A 15,648-nucleotide genomic window follows, 5' to 3' on the forward strand; every position below is an offset into this window, starting at 1 on the left:
TAATATATATTATATTAATATAACGCAAAAAATTACACTGGGATATCAAACGATAAAATTTGATAAAAGTGGACTTATAAAAAGTAAATTCTGATTAGTTTTTTTTTTTTTTTTTTTTTTTAAGCCTACTATATAAATCGGAAATAATTTTACGAAAAATTTTGTTACGATTTATACTTTCAACATTTTGTTTCTAATTTAAACGTAATTATTATTTTTTTTTTTTTTACAAGGATTGAATTTTTGTTTTATATAATAATTATAAGAGGAAATTTTTCCAAAACTTATGTCCTTATAGATCAATATTTTATTCGTAGACGAGATATCACTTTTATGTAGCATCGGGTGCGACATAAATTATTATACCGGTAAAAACATTGAATTGAATTAAGTGGTCAATCCTTATTCGCGCGTGATCACAAAAAGATTTTTCTTATTAAGTTTATTGTGTGTGATGATTATACAAATTTCCCGCCATATGATATTCTACGCTTCTGCGCAGAAAGTTGATCTTAACCTTATCCAACCTTATTTGATAATATGGTGGATGTGTGTGAATTATCAGAGATCAGGATACCTATAACGCATTAGATCGTCGAGTTTATTTTATACAGTGATTTCCGACGATGTTGATTTAAGTAATTTCTTACTTTTTATTTCTCTTTCCTCTATGCGTTTAGATGCGACTTCCGGATTTTTAGAGGTAAAGCGCAAATATATGACATAATTGACAAGATTTTGTTTCACTCTAAGGCTTCATCTCCTAAATATTATCTTCACATCATTCGTGTATAGTTTTAAAATTACGGAAAAGATTAAAAAATAAAAAAATAAAGTATTATGCCGTTGATACTTACCGTTCTATTGTGTGGTACGAGATTTATATTTTGACTCTATGTCGTTTAGATAAAAGAACATTTGTATTCGTCGGTAATTTGTATGAACTATGTAAATATTGTAATTTCTTTCGTCGATTCGCTATAGTCTAAATTAAGTTTTACTTAAGAATAGGCTAATGTACGAACAAAATAAACAAAGATTGAGAGCACAACATAATGTAGAATATATGATCCGTTTATTCCTCCAGATACCAAGGAAAGGAATGCGTTTACCATTGAATCTGCTTTGCGTATCTTTGCAGTTATGTATTTAATTTAGCTATATGCATGCCATTATAAAAGTATTGTGAATCTATGATGAAGTAAAAACGATTTAAGATGGTACAAACTAAAATAGATCAGTTCTATAAAGTTACAAGTAGCAATAAGAAAGCAAGTATAGAAAATATCAAGAAATTAACTAATCACAGAAGTCCAATAATTGAGAAGAAAGTAAGTTGTTTAATGAATATAACAACAATTTAATCATATTAATAATGTTATAAATATTAATTATAAATATTCATTTTTTCTGTTAAAGAAAGGGAGAAATTTGTTAAGCAAATCAAAATCCTTTCCTGTACATGAAAACACCAAGCAAAGCCCATGCAAATTGAATAGGAAACAAGGAGTGCAAAATAATATTTCATTAAATAATGAAATGAATTGTTCATCAAAGACTGATGTGAAAAATAGCCCAACTAAAATCATGGCAATGAAATCAATATCACCAACTAAATACGCCTCTCCTATCATCAATCGAAAACATATTCCTGTATCAAACACCAATTCAAAATTTAGCCCAAAGACATCATCTCCGATCAAAAATGCATTAGAGGGGTCACAAAGGAGTACAAATCTAGTACGAAGAAAATTGTTCAAAGATAGAACTGAGGAGTTACTTTCTGCAACAATAGATAATTTGAATTTAGCTAAAGAAGGAGCCATTACTAATAATGATATTAATCTGGAAAAAGTTTACTCAAGCAGAAAATTCAGCTACAAGTACAATCCTATAAATACTTCAGCTTCAACGAGATACGAAATTAACGACGTAATCGTACCTACAGACACTTATTCGCTACATTTCTTTTTAATCATTGTTACCGTATTTTCCAATCCAGTTAATTGCGGATACTTTGATGAAGAAGAATTAGATTTTATATTTTCATTACTTACTCTTTCAAGCCACGCGCAAGCATTACTGATACGTATGTTAAAAAGAAAGCATTCCTGGCACAGGATAAGTAACATTAAATACGACGAGATATCCAACGATTTAAAGCCAATTTTCGACGAACTTGTATCACGATCTATCTTCAAAAGTAATACAAAAGAAGAAAATATATCTGTTTTGCTGAACTTGTTACAAGTTGATGAAATCCGCAAGATCTGTCAAGAATTGAAAATGAATTGTAGTAAAAAAAAAGAAGATTATGTACAATCAATCCTAAAGTTTTGCAACGAGACAAGATCATTATTTTCTGGAATGCCGAGTCCCGCCACTAAACTACGCTCGTCCGTCAACAAACGCTTAGGACCTTGTGTATTATTAAACACAAGAACGATACAAATGGTTGACAGAATAGTTACACTGCTGATACCGAATCGAGATCCCACTGAGACTTTGGTGGATGTATTCCTAATGATATTAAGAGTTGAAACAAATCAGATAAAGTTTCCAAAAGTAACAATAAGTGAATTTCCTATCTTTTCTAGCAAAGGACACCTGTTAGAGTAAGTAACATATTATTTGTCTTATATGATTTATTATATATTTTTCTATTTTACATTAAGAAAGAATTTTATTTTTTTTTTTAATTTGAATCTTATTTTATCTTTTTTTAGTTATATCGAAGCTAAAAATACATTATCTGATATATTGATTGCAATTGAGAAAAAACAATGGGATGCTGTACGAAATCTTGGATCTTTGGCCGCACAACGTTTGCCGCTCTTCTTGGAAGTAGAAACACAAAGGTAATGAAAATCTAACTTAGTCATGCTTAATTATTTGATAAATAAAATCATGCTGATGTAAATTTATGTTTTATGTTACGTTGTTTTTTTACAGTCTTCAAGACTCCACACTACCTCGTCACATCAGACGCTTTATGCCAGGTTACTTATGGCTCAAGGTTTTGTCTAAAAGCGTTGATGCATTTAAAAAGACTAAAGAAACAATGCCACAAGCGATGGAATTTTTGCGAATATTAATAGATCAGGATTGTCATATGAAGAGTAGAAAAGGATCATGGTTCAATGAATTGATCAAGATAGAGATGTTTCATATGAAGAATCTCGATGCTAGTGTCGCGCTATTATCGGATGCAGTGTCGCATGAGAGCCTGACAGAAGTCGATAGATTAGACTTGTTGGACAAAGCAGAGAGACTCGTAAACAGAAAAACTACCATCAGCAAATGTACAAAAGTTATTGTTAGACATATATTAAAAAACGGGCTCGACAAAGCGCGACCAACATCCCAGACGTGTTCTATCATAATGGAAGGAATGTTATGCGGGTAATTCATATGAAATAAATTTTTTTAAATAAAATATTTAGCGAGTTTAAGAGAATTTAGAAAAGAGATAAATATGTGTTTCCAGAAATACTTCGCAAAGGAAAAGCACTTGGTGTATCAGCAACAACATAGATCAACAAATGTATGGTTCGGTCGAAAGCTTTGCACTGTATCGCTACAAGTGCGACGGATATCCCAAGGGAGTGCATTGCGAGGGTGCCTTTCCGGTCACTCTATTTGTCACATTATTTTGGGACGAGATTTACAATATGAACATTCCCGGCACTTACGTCTCATTATATCAAGACGCACCGTTAGATTTATATTCATCGGAATTTTACGAAAATAGGAAAGAGCAGATAGACATGAAGCTTCAAATTATTCGAAAATTGGATTCGGAAACATTGAGCAGACATTTGAAAACCAAATTTGATTTGCACCGCGAATATACATCTCTCTATCACGGCACTCTTTTTGATGACAGTAACAACTTTCAGGTAAACAAGCAATAAAATTTTTAAAAAGAGCAATTATGTTTACATTATGTATACGTTTGCTTTCAGGAGATAGCGTTTTGTTTAGGAGTGGAAGGTATTGTTGGTATTTGTGAACGACTCATTCATAACTACCGACTCTGGAGAGCTGGCTTTCCAGATTTAATTGTATGGAACGCACATACAAAACAAGTAAGTTTATTTTTCTATGTACATAATTTTAGATACATAATTTTTATAAGAGCTTATATATATATATATATATATATATATATATATATATATATATATATATATATATATATATATATATATATATATATATATATATCATATATGCATATATTTGACGAAGTCTTATATTTTAAAACAAAATGTAAATTGCATTAAAATACAATTCAATATATCTTATTTTGCAGTACAAAATTGTAGAAGTAAAAGGTCCGAAAGATTCATTGTCAACCAAACAACAATTATGGTTGGACTATTTGAATCATCTTGGATTGAATACAGAAGTATGCTATTGTAAGGTAATCAATTTTTTATGCTATGAAAAACAGATCAATTATTAAATTATGTTATGTGTATTATTTATTTCAACTCTTTTAAGGCGCCAACGCTTCTGTCACAGTGATAGTACAGGGGCCTTGAAAGTGATATCTATGAAAAATAATTTGTCTTTAAAAATCCTGCAAATTATTTAATCAACATGCAAATTTTAAATATAGTGTATTATATATCTTTTTTTTTTTTTTTTGTTACAGTCAAACACGAGTAGTGGCGGACGTAAGCGAAAGCATGAAGAAATTATGACATAACGTCATAAAGTTTCCACAAAGTGTTTATAACTATGCATGTATAAAAAAAAACAAATTTTATGTTATTGCGTGATATTCTATATTTTTATTCTATATATTTATAAATTTTTTTTGTACCATAATTCTGAAGAATGTAAAAACTTAATAACTTTAGTGCAACTTTAGCGAGAGAGAGTATCTTATAATCTATAAATTAAAAATAGAAGAGTTAATAATATGTACTTACTTCATTTGACTCGTGGCTGGCGTTTCTTCTATATTGAACTCTGCTACCGGTACATTACGTCGCGCTACCTGCGGAGCAAACATTGCGGCTGGATATACGATTGCTGAGGTTCCAATGACTAAGCAAGCGTCGCAACTTTCAACAATGTCAACTGCAACAGTTTAATTAAGTGTTTTAAGTTAGTTAATTAAATGTTAAAACTGTTATTTCATATTTTAGATTATCATGTTTTATATATAAGCAAGATAAAATTTATACTTATTAAAGAAAATTTCATACGTACAAGCCTTTTGCAGTACATTCTCGTCTAATTGTTCACCAAACCATATGATATTGGGTCGCAGCAAAGCTCCACAATCTTTGATTTCACAACGTGGTAATTCTTCTCTTGGAATATCAGAGGACATAATGCTCGGGTCAGGAGATCTGTTTAGATTCATTATCATTAGATTGATGAAAAATACACTAGTCATATATACTAGATATTAATAGTTGCTTTCCATTTTAATACAAGTGGTATTGAGTCTAAAATTATGTATTTTATACTCGGTAATGAGATTCAATTGAATTTTTACTTACAATCTGCACAAGCTCGAGACTGTATGCTTTATTAAGTCTTGATGTCATTATTTGCTTATTTAGGTGACAAAATTATCGCATAACAACATAGATCTATAATCTCACTTTTAAGCGAGTTTACAAGAATCAGTAAAGCACATGGTTTCGAGTTTGTGCAAATTATAGGTAAAAACTCAGTTGAATTTCACTTATCAGAATGAAAAGGAACACACATTCAACTGAGTTATGATGTTACAAGAACTTGAGTTGGTTGTAAATGAAAAGCTACTAATATCTCACATTCCACTGTCTAAATTATGCTTGTAGAATTTTTAATAGCATACCCTTTTCCTGCCAATGCTGGGCAGATGGGAATATTCTCATTAATGGCAATATTATGACATTTGGTACAGCGTGTTTTATAAAGTGAACCATGTAACTCCACTACATTCTGCGCTCCTGCTTTTTGATGTAGGCCGTCTATATTCTGTGTGACAATTGTCACATTTTTCCCCTCTGCTCTTTTGCGTTTTTGAAATTCAGCAACAGCTTCGTGCGCCTGAAAAAAAAGACAAGTCAGACTAAATTGTACTTTATTATTAATTTTAAATATTTTATAGGAATTGTTTTAAAACTGTCTAAGAAAGAGATTTGGAAATATGCATGTGTGATGTAGAAAACTTTATGACACATTGTTAAGAAATATTGTTTAAAAATATTAAGCTTTTCAAGCATTGAATTACCTTATTCGGCTTGACTTTGCTCACTAATTGTCTGCGATATTCGTAAAATTCCCAGACTAAAGAAGGGTTCGCCGCAAAGGCCTCTGGTGTCGCGAGACTTTGCGCTTGATATTTACGCCAAAATCCGCCGGCACCCCTGAAAGTTGGCACCCCGGATTCCGCGGAGATACCGCTGCCGGTTAAGATCAGAATGTTGCTCGCATTCGAGAGGATCTCGCGAAAGGATTTCATAACGTTATGCATGTATGCGTGTTCGTTCGTGTGTTTTCTCGCTGTAAAATAATCAACAATTCTTGCAAGTAATCATGAACATACATAATAATTCTTGCAAGTAATCACGTGTCTAAGACGATCAGCTGATGTCAACAGCTGACGTATAGCCACGAGATGTCATCACGATAGCTGTCGCAAATCGAAGGTCGAAGGAAGACGCTTTGATCAATCATCTCTGATTATTTTGTATTATTTTGTGTGTGTGTATATATATATATATATATATATATATATATATATATATATATATATATATATATATATATATATATATCAGTGCAGTTCTGATAAAATTCGACGATTATTTATGGGTATAATTAATATGAAATAAGTCTATCTACAATATCTAAAATATATTTCTAGTTTAATGTCGCTGGAGTAAGGACGTGAGCGAATAAAATATTTTTATTTCCTCACTCCTACTTCAACTCTTCTTATTGTAATCTAATTCTAAACATTTTAATGAAAAAATTTACTTAAAAAATAATATTTTCAACGTAGGGTCCAAAATATAGTGAATATTCTACATATAATCGGTGTGTTGTTGATAATTACTGCTAACACAGCCGTGTTAACATAAAACTAACCTAAAACTGAATCTAAACTCTAAACACAATGCAAAGGGAAGAGAAACAATTGGATTCGGCCTTAGAAGCCATCATAATGCGAGTAAACGATTTAAAAACCGCAATTGCTGCAATGATATTTAAAATAGAGCATGAATACGAGACCTTGAATTGGCCAAATTTTCTTGATAATTTCGCCCTTATTTCAGGCCATGTAAGTATTTTATTTTATTTATCGAGGAGAAATGATAAGATAGCATAAATATATATATGTGATAGATACATTGCTTTGCCTCTTTCTTAAATTATATTTATAACATTTATTATATTTATATCACATTTATACAGCTGACTAGCCTTTCAAAGATTCTTGCGCACGATAAAGCACCCAATCTCAGAAACTTAACAGTTCTACCGCTACGCTTGAGCCCTGAGAAAGATGAAGAGTTACTACGACTGACTGAAGGTAGAATCCCCACATTTGCACATGATTTGGTTCCTGACTATTTGAGAACAAAGTTGGAACCTCAAGCTGAACAGAAAATGATGCAATTGGAAGCTAAAGCCGCGAGTGTTAACATCGATACATCACATGTAAGACATAATTCTTTATGTATTTATTTTTTTCTCATTTAATATATCCTTATATTTTTTTTTAAGACAGTAAAAAATTATTTTATTAAATATATTTCAATATTAAAGTATATATACAACTAAACATGATATAACTAAACTAATATTTTTTAAAATTGTATCTGTTCACTTTCATCTCTCATACAAGTATGTATATATAGTATTTGTTAAGATCAATACATCGAAGCTAACTGAAAATGTGTTTTATTTTTCTGTTAACGTGCTAACTAAACCACAACTAGGACTACAATGTAAGCTATTAATCAATAGCTTCAGCTTTGTTCCATTCGCTTTGGGCTGAGATTGATGTTATGTGGCAAGCCTATTTGTAGCTACATAAATAGTTATAGATGTTTAATGTTAGAAATTACATTCGCTATGTGCAATCAGAAATTTTTGTATGGTCCATTTAGCGAGTGGAACACAGAAATTCCGTCACTTATCAAACTTCCGTGTGCTTCGTTGGGTTTCAGAAACAACTGGCGCAATATACAAAGGTGATTAGTCACGTGTGGGATATAGCAAATAAAGCACGCGAGGAATGGGAGAGCGAAGCTGGAGCGAGAGCGACACAAGCGCAGACCAGCAGTGCTGCGGACACTCATGCTCTTCTGGCTGCTGTGGGAATGGGTAAAGGTTTAAAGGTACATTATAATCTTATTTTCAAACTTTCTGACAGTATAAAAATCCTGAATTTGTAAAGAAAAAAATTATCTTTTTATAATATTGTTATTTTATATATCTCAAAGAATTAATATGTTATTTGCACTTCATTTCACAGTCTGATTCCATACAAATGGTTCAATCTGGCGTAAATCCAGTAAATAACAACATGATGGTGGGCAGGCCTGGCAATCAGCAACAGACACCAGGACAAGGGCCAATGGGTAATCCACAAAGTAAGTGTCTCTGAAGATTTCCGTTTTTCTCGTGCAATTACGTTGTTTATAATTTTAATTACCTTTTAATTTTTAATATTTTACAGTGGGACAAATGAATAAGGCGCCGAGTGCGATTAAGACAAATATCAAAGCAGCATCACAAATTCATCCTTATAGATAAGAATATAACTATATATGTAAAATATATTATACAGTGATTGAAAATACATTTTGAACTTTAAGCTATCTTCTTATAACTTTCTAATTTTTATATAAAGTAATTTCGATATAATTTAATTATATATAATCCATGGTTTTAATATAGGGTGTAATAAAAGAAAAAGAGATATATATTCCACGATATATTTTTATTAAAATAATATTTTAAATATCTTCAGTAATTTTTTATTAACGTAATTGAGCTATTCAATTGTATTGTTTAATCATCTGTATAAATAAATTTTAGCTTTTATTACATTATTTATCAAAGCATGATAAATAATTTTTTTCAATTTTTATAAGACACTATTGCATATGAACGAGGAGATATACACTTGTTCATCACAGGTATAATTACAGCTTGTAGGTCTTGTTCGTGTAACCAAGATAATCGATCCTGTAGAATTAATGATTCTGCCGGGAGTTGTAACATCATTTGCAGACCAGAGTAGATTTCTACAATTTCTAATCGTTTACTCTGTTCCTCCCATAATTGTGTTATTTCTTTTTCTAATTCATCATGTACGAGTACATTATCTTTATAGATATGTGAAAGTATAAATATTATATATTAGATTTAAAAATTATTAATCTTAAATAAATATTATTATATTATCAAATAATATATTATCAATGTTACCTGTTAACTTTACGTTCGTATTCGGTACTAGATCATATCTTAATAACGAGTCCTTAATATAAGTTTGGAAATTCGAACATTGAGATTTCCTCGTACCTTTCCGTACTTTTTTCTTGAGGACGAGATTATCTAGAATACATCCTTCATAAGCAATTGATCTACGAAATGTATACATATACATATATCATATAATATAGATCACAGATGCTTACTTTGTTGCGAGTATAATTCTAGTACAGCTCGAGCGAGAACGTGAAAGGAATGTTCGTCGTGTTTTTCTTTAGACATGCCATGCCATTTATCCGTCGATTCTTGACACGCTAATCGCAGAAAAGGTATTCTTAAGAACTGGCCTATGTCAAAATTGTGCATCGCGATCGTTTCTCGTAGACAATTCGATGTAGGAAAATTGTGAAAGTATTGTTTCTCTTGCAACAAAGTCTGTATATTTTTAGAAATGGAAAGTTTGTGATAACAGCAAGAGATTAGAATAAAGAGCTTAATGGATTTTATTTTGCAGAAAATTCTTGATGCGCTCGCACTCAGATCTCCACAGGCATGTAAACCGATTAGACATGCATTTGTAAAGCTAGGAAATTCTTGCTGTAAAATGGATTCTATCATATCAGCAGAATCATGAGTTACATCACAATGAATGTATTTAACTTTAGTTAAAGACTCAGGATACAACTTTTTTTGTCTAATACACGCTCTATTCACGTTTTCTTTATCTCTTTCCAAACCCAGGACTCGATAGCCATATAAATAATGTAACATTTGGCATACATATCCCTGAAAAATTATTGTTGTAACGCACAAAATTTTAAAATTTATATCTCTTTTATATTGTTATTTTCTTACCAAACCTGCACCCAAATCGATGATTGTTTGTATATCATGCACCTTGCATTGCGTGTGCACTAAAAAAGCTAAATGTATGATTTCATGTTGTTTCTTTTGACTGAGACCAATTTTAAATTTCTGTGGCAATTCTATTTTAGAGGGTAATATCTGTATGGGTGGCAGTCTGTTGATATTTTGACATTTCTTAACATATGTTTTTAACGAATCGGGCCATACGGACTGGAACAACAAAAATATGTTAAAATAATCCATTTAAAAAATTTTAAGAATCTATTATATAATATTCTTGATTTCTTTTGATTAACCTTCATTTCTCTTCTCGCTATGAGATCATTGAATTCATCATTTTTCAAAATTCGTAAATGTTCAATCCATTCTTTAGGGATTGCATCTAAAGAAGCTTTAGTCAAGATCTCGGTTACTACTGTATTATGAAGCCATTGCATTTCATAAAATAAAGATAGCGCTTCGAAAAAATATTTTCTTGCAGCATTGGTATCCATAAGTACGCGTCTGAGGACAATAAAAAAGGAAAATTATACTTTATGATAAATACATTATTTTGATGAGCACAAGGATTGTGAAAATTAGAAATTAAATGAGTAAAAATTAATTTTTTTTTCATTTTTTTACAATAAGATATATTTTTAATATACAAAATATAGCATAAATTACAATTATTTAACGAATGTTATGTACTATTAAAGTGTGTGCTAGTCTTTTCAGATTCTAATATTTAACATCAAATGCATATCAAGAAACAGCTAAGTTGTGTTGACAGTTTAACATAAAACAAAACACGTTTTATTATAAAAATACCATAAAGTAAATAAAATATAAGATAACATCTTAATTTTTATTCAGTGACTCGTGCTTGATCTGCTTCTTCCTGATTTAATACCATCCAATTTTGCGCGCGCCTATCCGAAATATCAGTATTCGTAGGTCCGATAAGTGAACGACCGACTTTGATACCGTTTTGACCGGGTTTCAGGTACTTTTCAGCTACATGCAAAAGCTGCTCCTTCGTCACAGCTTTCAACTGTTCCCTCTGCCTTTGAAGATCATCATCTGTAATACCGTGGGTGAATTTAGTCATGCCACGATTACTGGGAGGAATAGGAACGTCGATTTGCTGAAAAACTCCTAGCTTCGCCTCGTCCACGTCGCTCTGGGGTAACGAGTACCCGGCTAGAAAATCGTACGTCTCGTCAAATAGGTCGAAGGTACGAGTAGAATTCGGGTCTCTGTAAGAGTAAAAGGAGAAGATTCCTTCCGACGTCAATTTCGCGCCTCCACCGTAAGCGCCGCCCTTTTCTCGAATCTCCGGATGTAGATATATCGAGGTGATCAACTTGGAAAGCACACGTAACGGAGCATAGTCCGGATTCGTATAAGGAACTGTCAGAATGGCCTTGGAGCAATAATTCACTGTGTATGGGAGTACATGATGATTACCGCTCTCGATCATTTCAGTGCTCTGATCGTTGGTGATGGCATATGAATTCTTCGGAAGACCCTTCAGCGACTCATAGAACGTGCGAATACCATCGAGAGCATTGTCCTTGTGTTCTTCGGACAAATTAATGGCCGACCGCAAGTGTTCCTTGTTCAAGACGCGTTCGGCTATATCTTGCATGTTTTGTATCAGGAAGGACAGATCGCGTATCTGAGCTATTCTCTTCATTCTCGCCACGTACTGCAATCCCGAAAGGCTTTCTTTGGCCCGAGCTATCGGAGAGACCAGACTAGCGGCGCTACTCATCGCATACATATGTCCGGAGTGCGAGATGCTGTTGATCAATTCAGCCGCATTCATCTTTACGAGCGTTTCGAATCGTTGAAGATCGGTCAGTTTAACATTGTTGAACAATTCCGTCCATAATTCCCACATGTAGCTCAAATTGCGATCCAAGCAATACGATTCTACGAGAATCCCTTCCTCGTACTTCAATTCGCTGTTTTTATTCTCAGCAATGTGATTCGCGAAATTCAAGCCACCGGTCTTCAGCTGCATCATTTGATCGAAGCTTCTATAATCGTAGTTCTGTGTGCCCATCTTGGAGATAACGTAATTGAAAAGCGGTATCAGTTGCTTCAATTCAGTCGGTAGTTCCTGCGTGTTGAGTATTCCTCGATAATAGGAGATACCGTTTGTTGGTTGTACGGATAGTTGAAGAGGCACTCCGGATATATCTAGATTAGACGTATTGTACCTCTCCACATCAGCCTTCAAGTCTTCTATCTTCAATGTCGGTAAGACTTCAACGTTCTCTTTCTTCTGTTGCTCTGCAAGCAAGATTTTTCCGTTGACGTATATTAGTTCCTTCTCCTCCGTGGAAAGCTCCTCCAGCTTCTCTTTTAGCAATTCTTGCTCAGCAAGCGCTTTTTTCTGTTCATAATTCTCGTCAGGCGACATAGTCAACGTTAATCTGTGATTATTGTCCCTGAGATAAGTTTTGATTAAACTTTGCAGATACTTGGGATCTTCTTTCATTCGCGACGTGAGTTTCTTGACCGCGTCATTGATTCTCAATAACTGTATCAAGTCGCCGTTGTGATTCCACAAGGACGTCAGATTAAAGAGTAGATTTAGCCCGAAATTCGACGTTTGATGCTTCACTTGAAGTTCAATGCCATGCAGAACAGCTTCAATGTGATCCTTTTCAAATCCTTCGTCAATAACTTTTTCCACGGTGTTGTTGAAAATACTCTCGACCCTCTTGAAATTTTCGGGCTTTACACCTTGCAGACTTACAACGAACATCGTGTCTTTACATTGCGAATCGAAACCCGTGACCGGACCGAAACCGGTGCTTATGTCTGATTCGACTAAAGATTTGTAAAACGCCGAATTCGGACCTCTAAGCAACAGTTGCGACAGCACATACATCTCGAAGGTCGTCTGTATGTCGGTTATATCGTTACACAAATGCGATATCGCGATAGAGCCGTGTCTGCTAGGATCTGCAAGTAGTGGATCAGGTCTGCACGTAACATGTTCCTTTTTAGCTTTGTTCCACCGCTTCTCCGATGGCACTTCCGACATAGAAGCGTTTATCCGGTCAGATAGGAAGAGATATCGGTCGTTGACAAATTTCAAATGATCTTCTAATGGGAAATTTCCGTACGAATAGAAGCGTGAATTGGAAGGATGATAATACTTCATATGGAAATTTAAGAGATCGACGTATTGCAGATTAGGTATGACGAGAGGATCGCCGCCGGAAATTACCGAATATGTATGACTCGGTAGAATAGAATTCAATAGACGTTCCGCTAGGATAGCTTGATTGTCGTTGAAAACACCTTTCATTTCGTTAAACACTACGCCTTTGAATATAATAGGAGAATTTTTGTTATTGACATCCGTGTGTTCTAGCCTCCAGCCCTCTTGTCGGAAATCTAACTCTCGCAGATTTGGCTTGAAGACTGAATCCAAATAAACTGATTGTAGATTGCGATAATCCTTCAGGTTTTGCGTCGAGAATGGATATATGGTATAGTCTGGTCCAGTCATGGCGTTCATGAACGTAGCCAGAGATCTCCTCAGCATTTTGAAGAACGGATCTCTGCAGGGATACCTCTCACTACCACACAGAGTAGTATGTTCCAATATGTGAGGTAAACCAGTGGAATTCATGGGAGTTGTACGAAATCCAATGGAGAATACATTATTGGTATCGTCCCTGTCCAAATGCAGATATTGCGCACCTGTGCTAAGGTGCGTCAATCTCACTGCAGTGAGAAATAGCTCGTTTATTTTTGATACCTCGTCTACAATAAATCCGTGAATAACTTCGCCCTTTTTAAATTTATCCAGTTTATCTTGTGCCAGCTCTCTTTTCGAATGCAGAGCACTTGATTTAACATTTGTTGATGAATGAAGGGCACGATAAGTAAAGTGTTGTTGTAAAGCTGTACTTCTTAAAGAGGAGTTTCTTGATAAATTTAATAACCTCAACATTTTTGGAATAAGAATTGTATCTGAAAATAAAATACAGTGATATGTCAGAGTGCTATACAAGATTATAGAGATCTTATACGTTAATATAAAAATTATTATATATTTTATAAATGATATATTAAGTATAACGATACTTACTAATTTCTCTTGAATAATTCCAAGTTGATTTAAATTATATGTAAAGCTTTTGATTACAACTAAACACAATTTCACTTACATTCTACTTTAATTTTTTAATTTTGTAATAAATCTTTTTAATTGGATACTAATATTAACATATTTTTTAAAACAAAAAAGGAGTCATATTATAAATAAAGATATTAATTAAAAAATTAAAAATTGTAAGAATATTAAGAATACTTTGACAAATTAGAAATGTCAGTTAGTGAAGCAGGATGATTATGAGATAGTCTTTAGTGATGCAATACTCGCAATAATTCGTAATCAAATATCGATGTTGCCGGAATAACAAAGAGACATAACCATGTCAAAAGCGAATATAAATAATCTTACCTGTCGTTTTGCCAAAGTTTATTGATACTACAACAATAACGATTGAAATATTTTTTTATCAATTTGTTGCGAAACTTGTCAAATATCTTTTGTACATTTCTCGCAACAAAAAATTGAATTGCATTCAGATTCTTATTTGATAGTCTTGAACGTGTTTAAAGGGTTAGGTAACATATATTGTTACCTAACCTTTACTTATAATCAATCGTTTACTGGCAGGAGAGAAATTTCTTATCACAAGCATGTAACAATCAATGAATAAAGGTGCCTTTTCATGCTGACGCTCGACGCTCATTTTCAGCGTCAAAAGACATCACGTGACCAAAAATAAAAATACCAATTCGTCAATTTTGATCACGTGATCTGTTTTGACGCCAAAAATGAGCGTTGAGCGTCAGCATGAAAAGGCACCTTAATAATAATAATTTATAAAAACAAACATACTTTTTTGTCAATAATACATTGATTATACCACATTTATTTTCTAGAGAACTATGATATAGTTCTATTTTGGTTTTATTTTCTATTTATCCAATAATATCCACTATAATGTAATAAATATTTATATTTTTTAACTTTTGATATTTTTTTAAATATTTTTTTACATCATGGTATTCACTAGCAATACAAAATACAAATGCTAATCAATATTTTTTTCGTTTTTTGAGAAATCTAGATTACATAATTAAAATAAATATATATATGAATTCATATATGCGTATACATTTTATTTCATACAAAACAGATATTTATAAATTTTTCTTATTGTAAAATGTATATAGGTATTTATATTTTACAATTTATATAAATATATAGAGTTATATATATTTTACAATTTTTTTTACATTTTT

At 32.6% G+C, this 15,648-nt stretch overlaps 5 protein-coding genes across 5 annotated transcripts; 2 read left to right on the forward strand and 3 right to left on the reverse strand.

The window, feature by feature from the left end:
• The first annotated feature begins 110 nt into the window (after positions 1 to 110).
• LOC140665558 (fanconi-associated nuclease 1) lies at positions 111 to 5,225 on the forward strand. The gene is made up of 9 exons (XM_072891800.1): positions 111 to 703; positions 1,088 to 1,331; positions 1,420 to 2,615; positions 2,727 to 2,858; positions 2,953 to 3,402; positions 3,488 to 3,899; positions 3,966 to 4,088; positions 4,316 to 4,426; positions 4,661 to 5,225. Exons 2-9 carry the CDS (start codon positions 1,218 to 1,220, stop codon positions 4,712 to 4,714), a joined length of 2,592 nt encoding a protein of 863 aa, XP_072747901.1. The 5' UTR covers positions 111 to 703; positions 1,088 to 1,217; the 3' UTR covers positions 4,715 to 5,225.
• On the reverse strand, positions 4,416 to 6,596 carry LOC140665559 (NAD-dependent protein deacylase sirtuin-5, mitochondrial). The gene is made up of 5 exons (XM_072891801.1): positions 6,242 to 6,596; positions 5,843 to 6,057; positions 5,224 to 5,366; positions 4,941 to 5,091; positions 4,416 to 4,556 (listed from the first exon to the last, which is right to left on the reverse strand). The coding sequence occupies exons 1-5, from the start codon at positions 6,482 to 6,484 to the stop codon at positions 4,502 to 4,504; spliced, it is 807 nt and encodes a 268-aa protein (XP_072747902.1). The 5' UTR covers positions 6,485 to 6,596; the 3' UTR covers positions 4,416 to 4,501.
• A 175-nt stretch (positions 6,597 to 6,771) lies between these two features.
• Med8 (mediator complex subunit 8) lies at positions 6,772 to 10,297 on the forward strand. Its single transcript, XM_072891802.1, has 6 exons — positions 6,772 to 6,825; positions 7,016 to 7,294; positions 7,429 to 7,674; positions 8,187 to 8,357; positions 8,495 to 8,612; positions 8,699 to 10,297. The coding sequence occupies exons 2-6, from the start codon at positions 7,130 to 7,132 to the stop codon at positions 8,773 to 8,775; spliced, it is 777 nt and encodes a 258-aa protein (XP_072747903.1). The 5' UTR covers positions 6,772 to 6,825; positions 7,016 to 7,129; the 3' UTR covers positions 8,776 to 10,297.
• Positions 9,103 to 10,763, reverse strand: LOC140665863 (uncharacterized). The gene is made up of 5 exons (XM_072892441.1): positions 10,623 to 10,763; positions 10,315 to 10,536; positions 9,666 to 9,894; positions 9,454 to 9,582; positions 9,103 to 9,323 (listed from the first exon to the last, which is right to left on the reverse strand). Exons 1-5 carry the CDS (start codon positions 10,761 to 10,763, stop codon positions 9,103 to 9,105), a joined length of 942 nt encoding a protein of 313 aa, XP_072748542.1.
• Positions 10,764 to 10,997: 234 nt separating this feature from the next.
• On the reverse strand, positions 10,998 to 15,002 carry LOC140665557 (presequence protease, mitochondrial). The gene is made up of 2 exons (XM_072891799.1): positions 14,798 to 15,002; positions 10,998 to 14,304 (listed from the first exon to the last, which is right to left on the reverse strand). The coding sequence occupies exon 2, from the start codon at positions 14,282 to 14,284 to the stop codon at positions 11,174 to 11,176; it is 3,111 nt and encodes a 1,036-aa protein (XP_072747900.1). The 5' UTR covers positions 14,285 to 14,304; positions 14,798 to 15,002; the 3' UTR covers positions 10,998 to 11,173.
• Between the last annotated feature and the right edge of the window lie 646 nt (positions 15,003 to 15,648).

Source organism: Anoplolepis gracilipes, chromosome 5 (genome assembly GCF_047496725.1).
Source record: "Anoplolepis gracilipes chromosome 5, ASM4749672v1, whole genome shotgun sequence".
Classification (NCBI taxonomy): domain Eukaryota; kingdom Metazoa; phylum Arthropoda; class Insecta; order Hymenoptera; family Formicidae; genus Anoplolepis; species Anoplolepis gracilipes.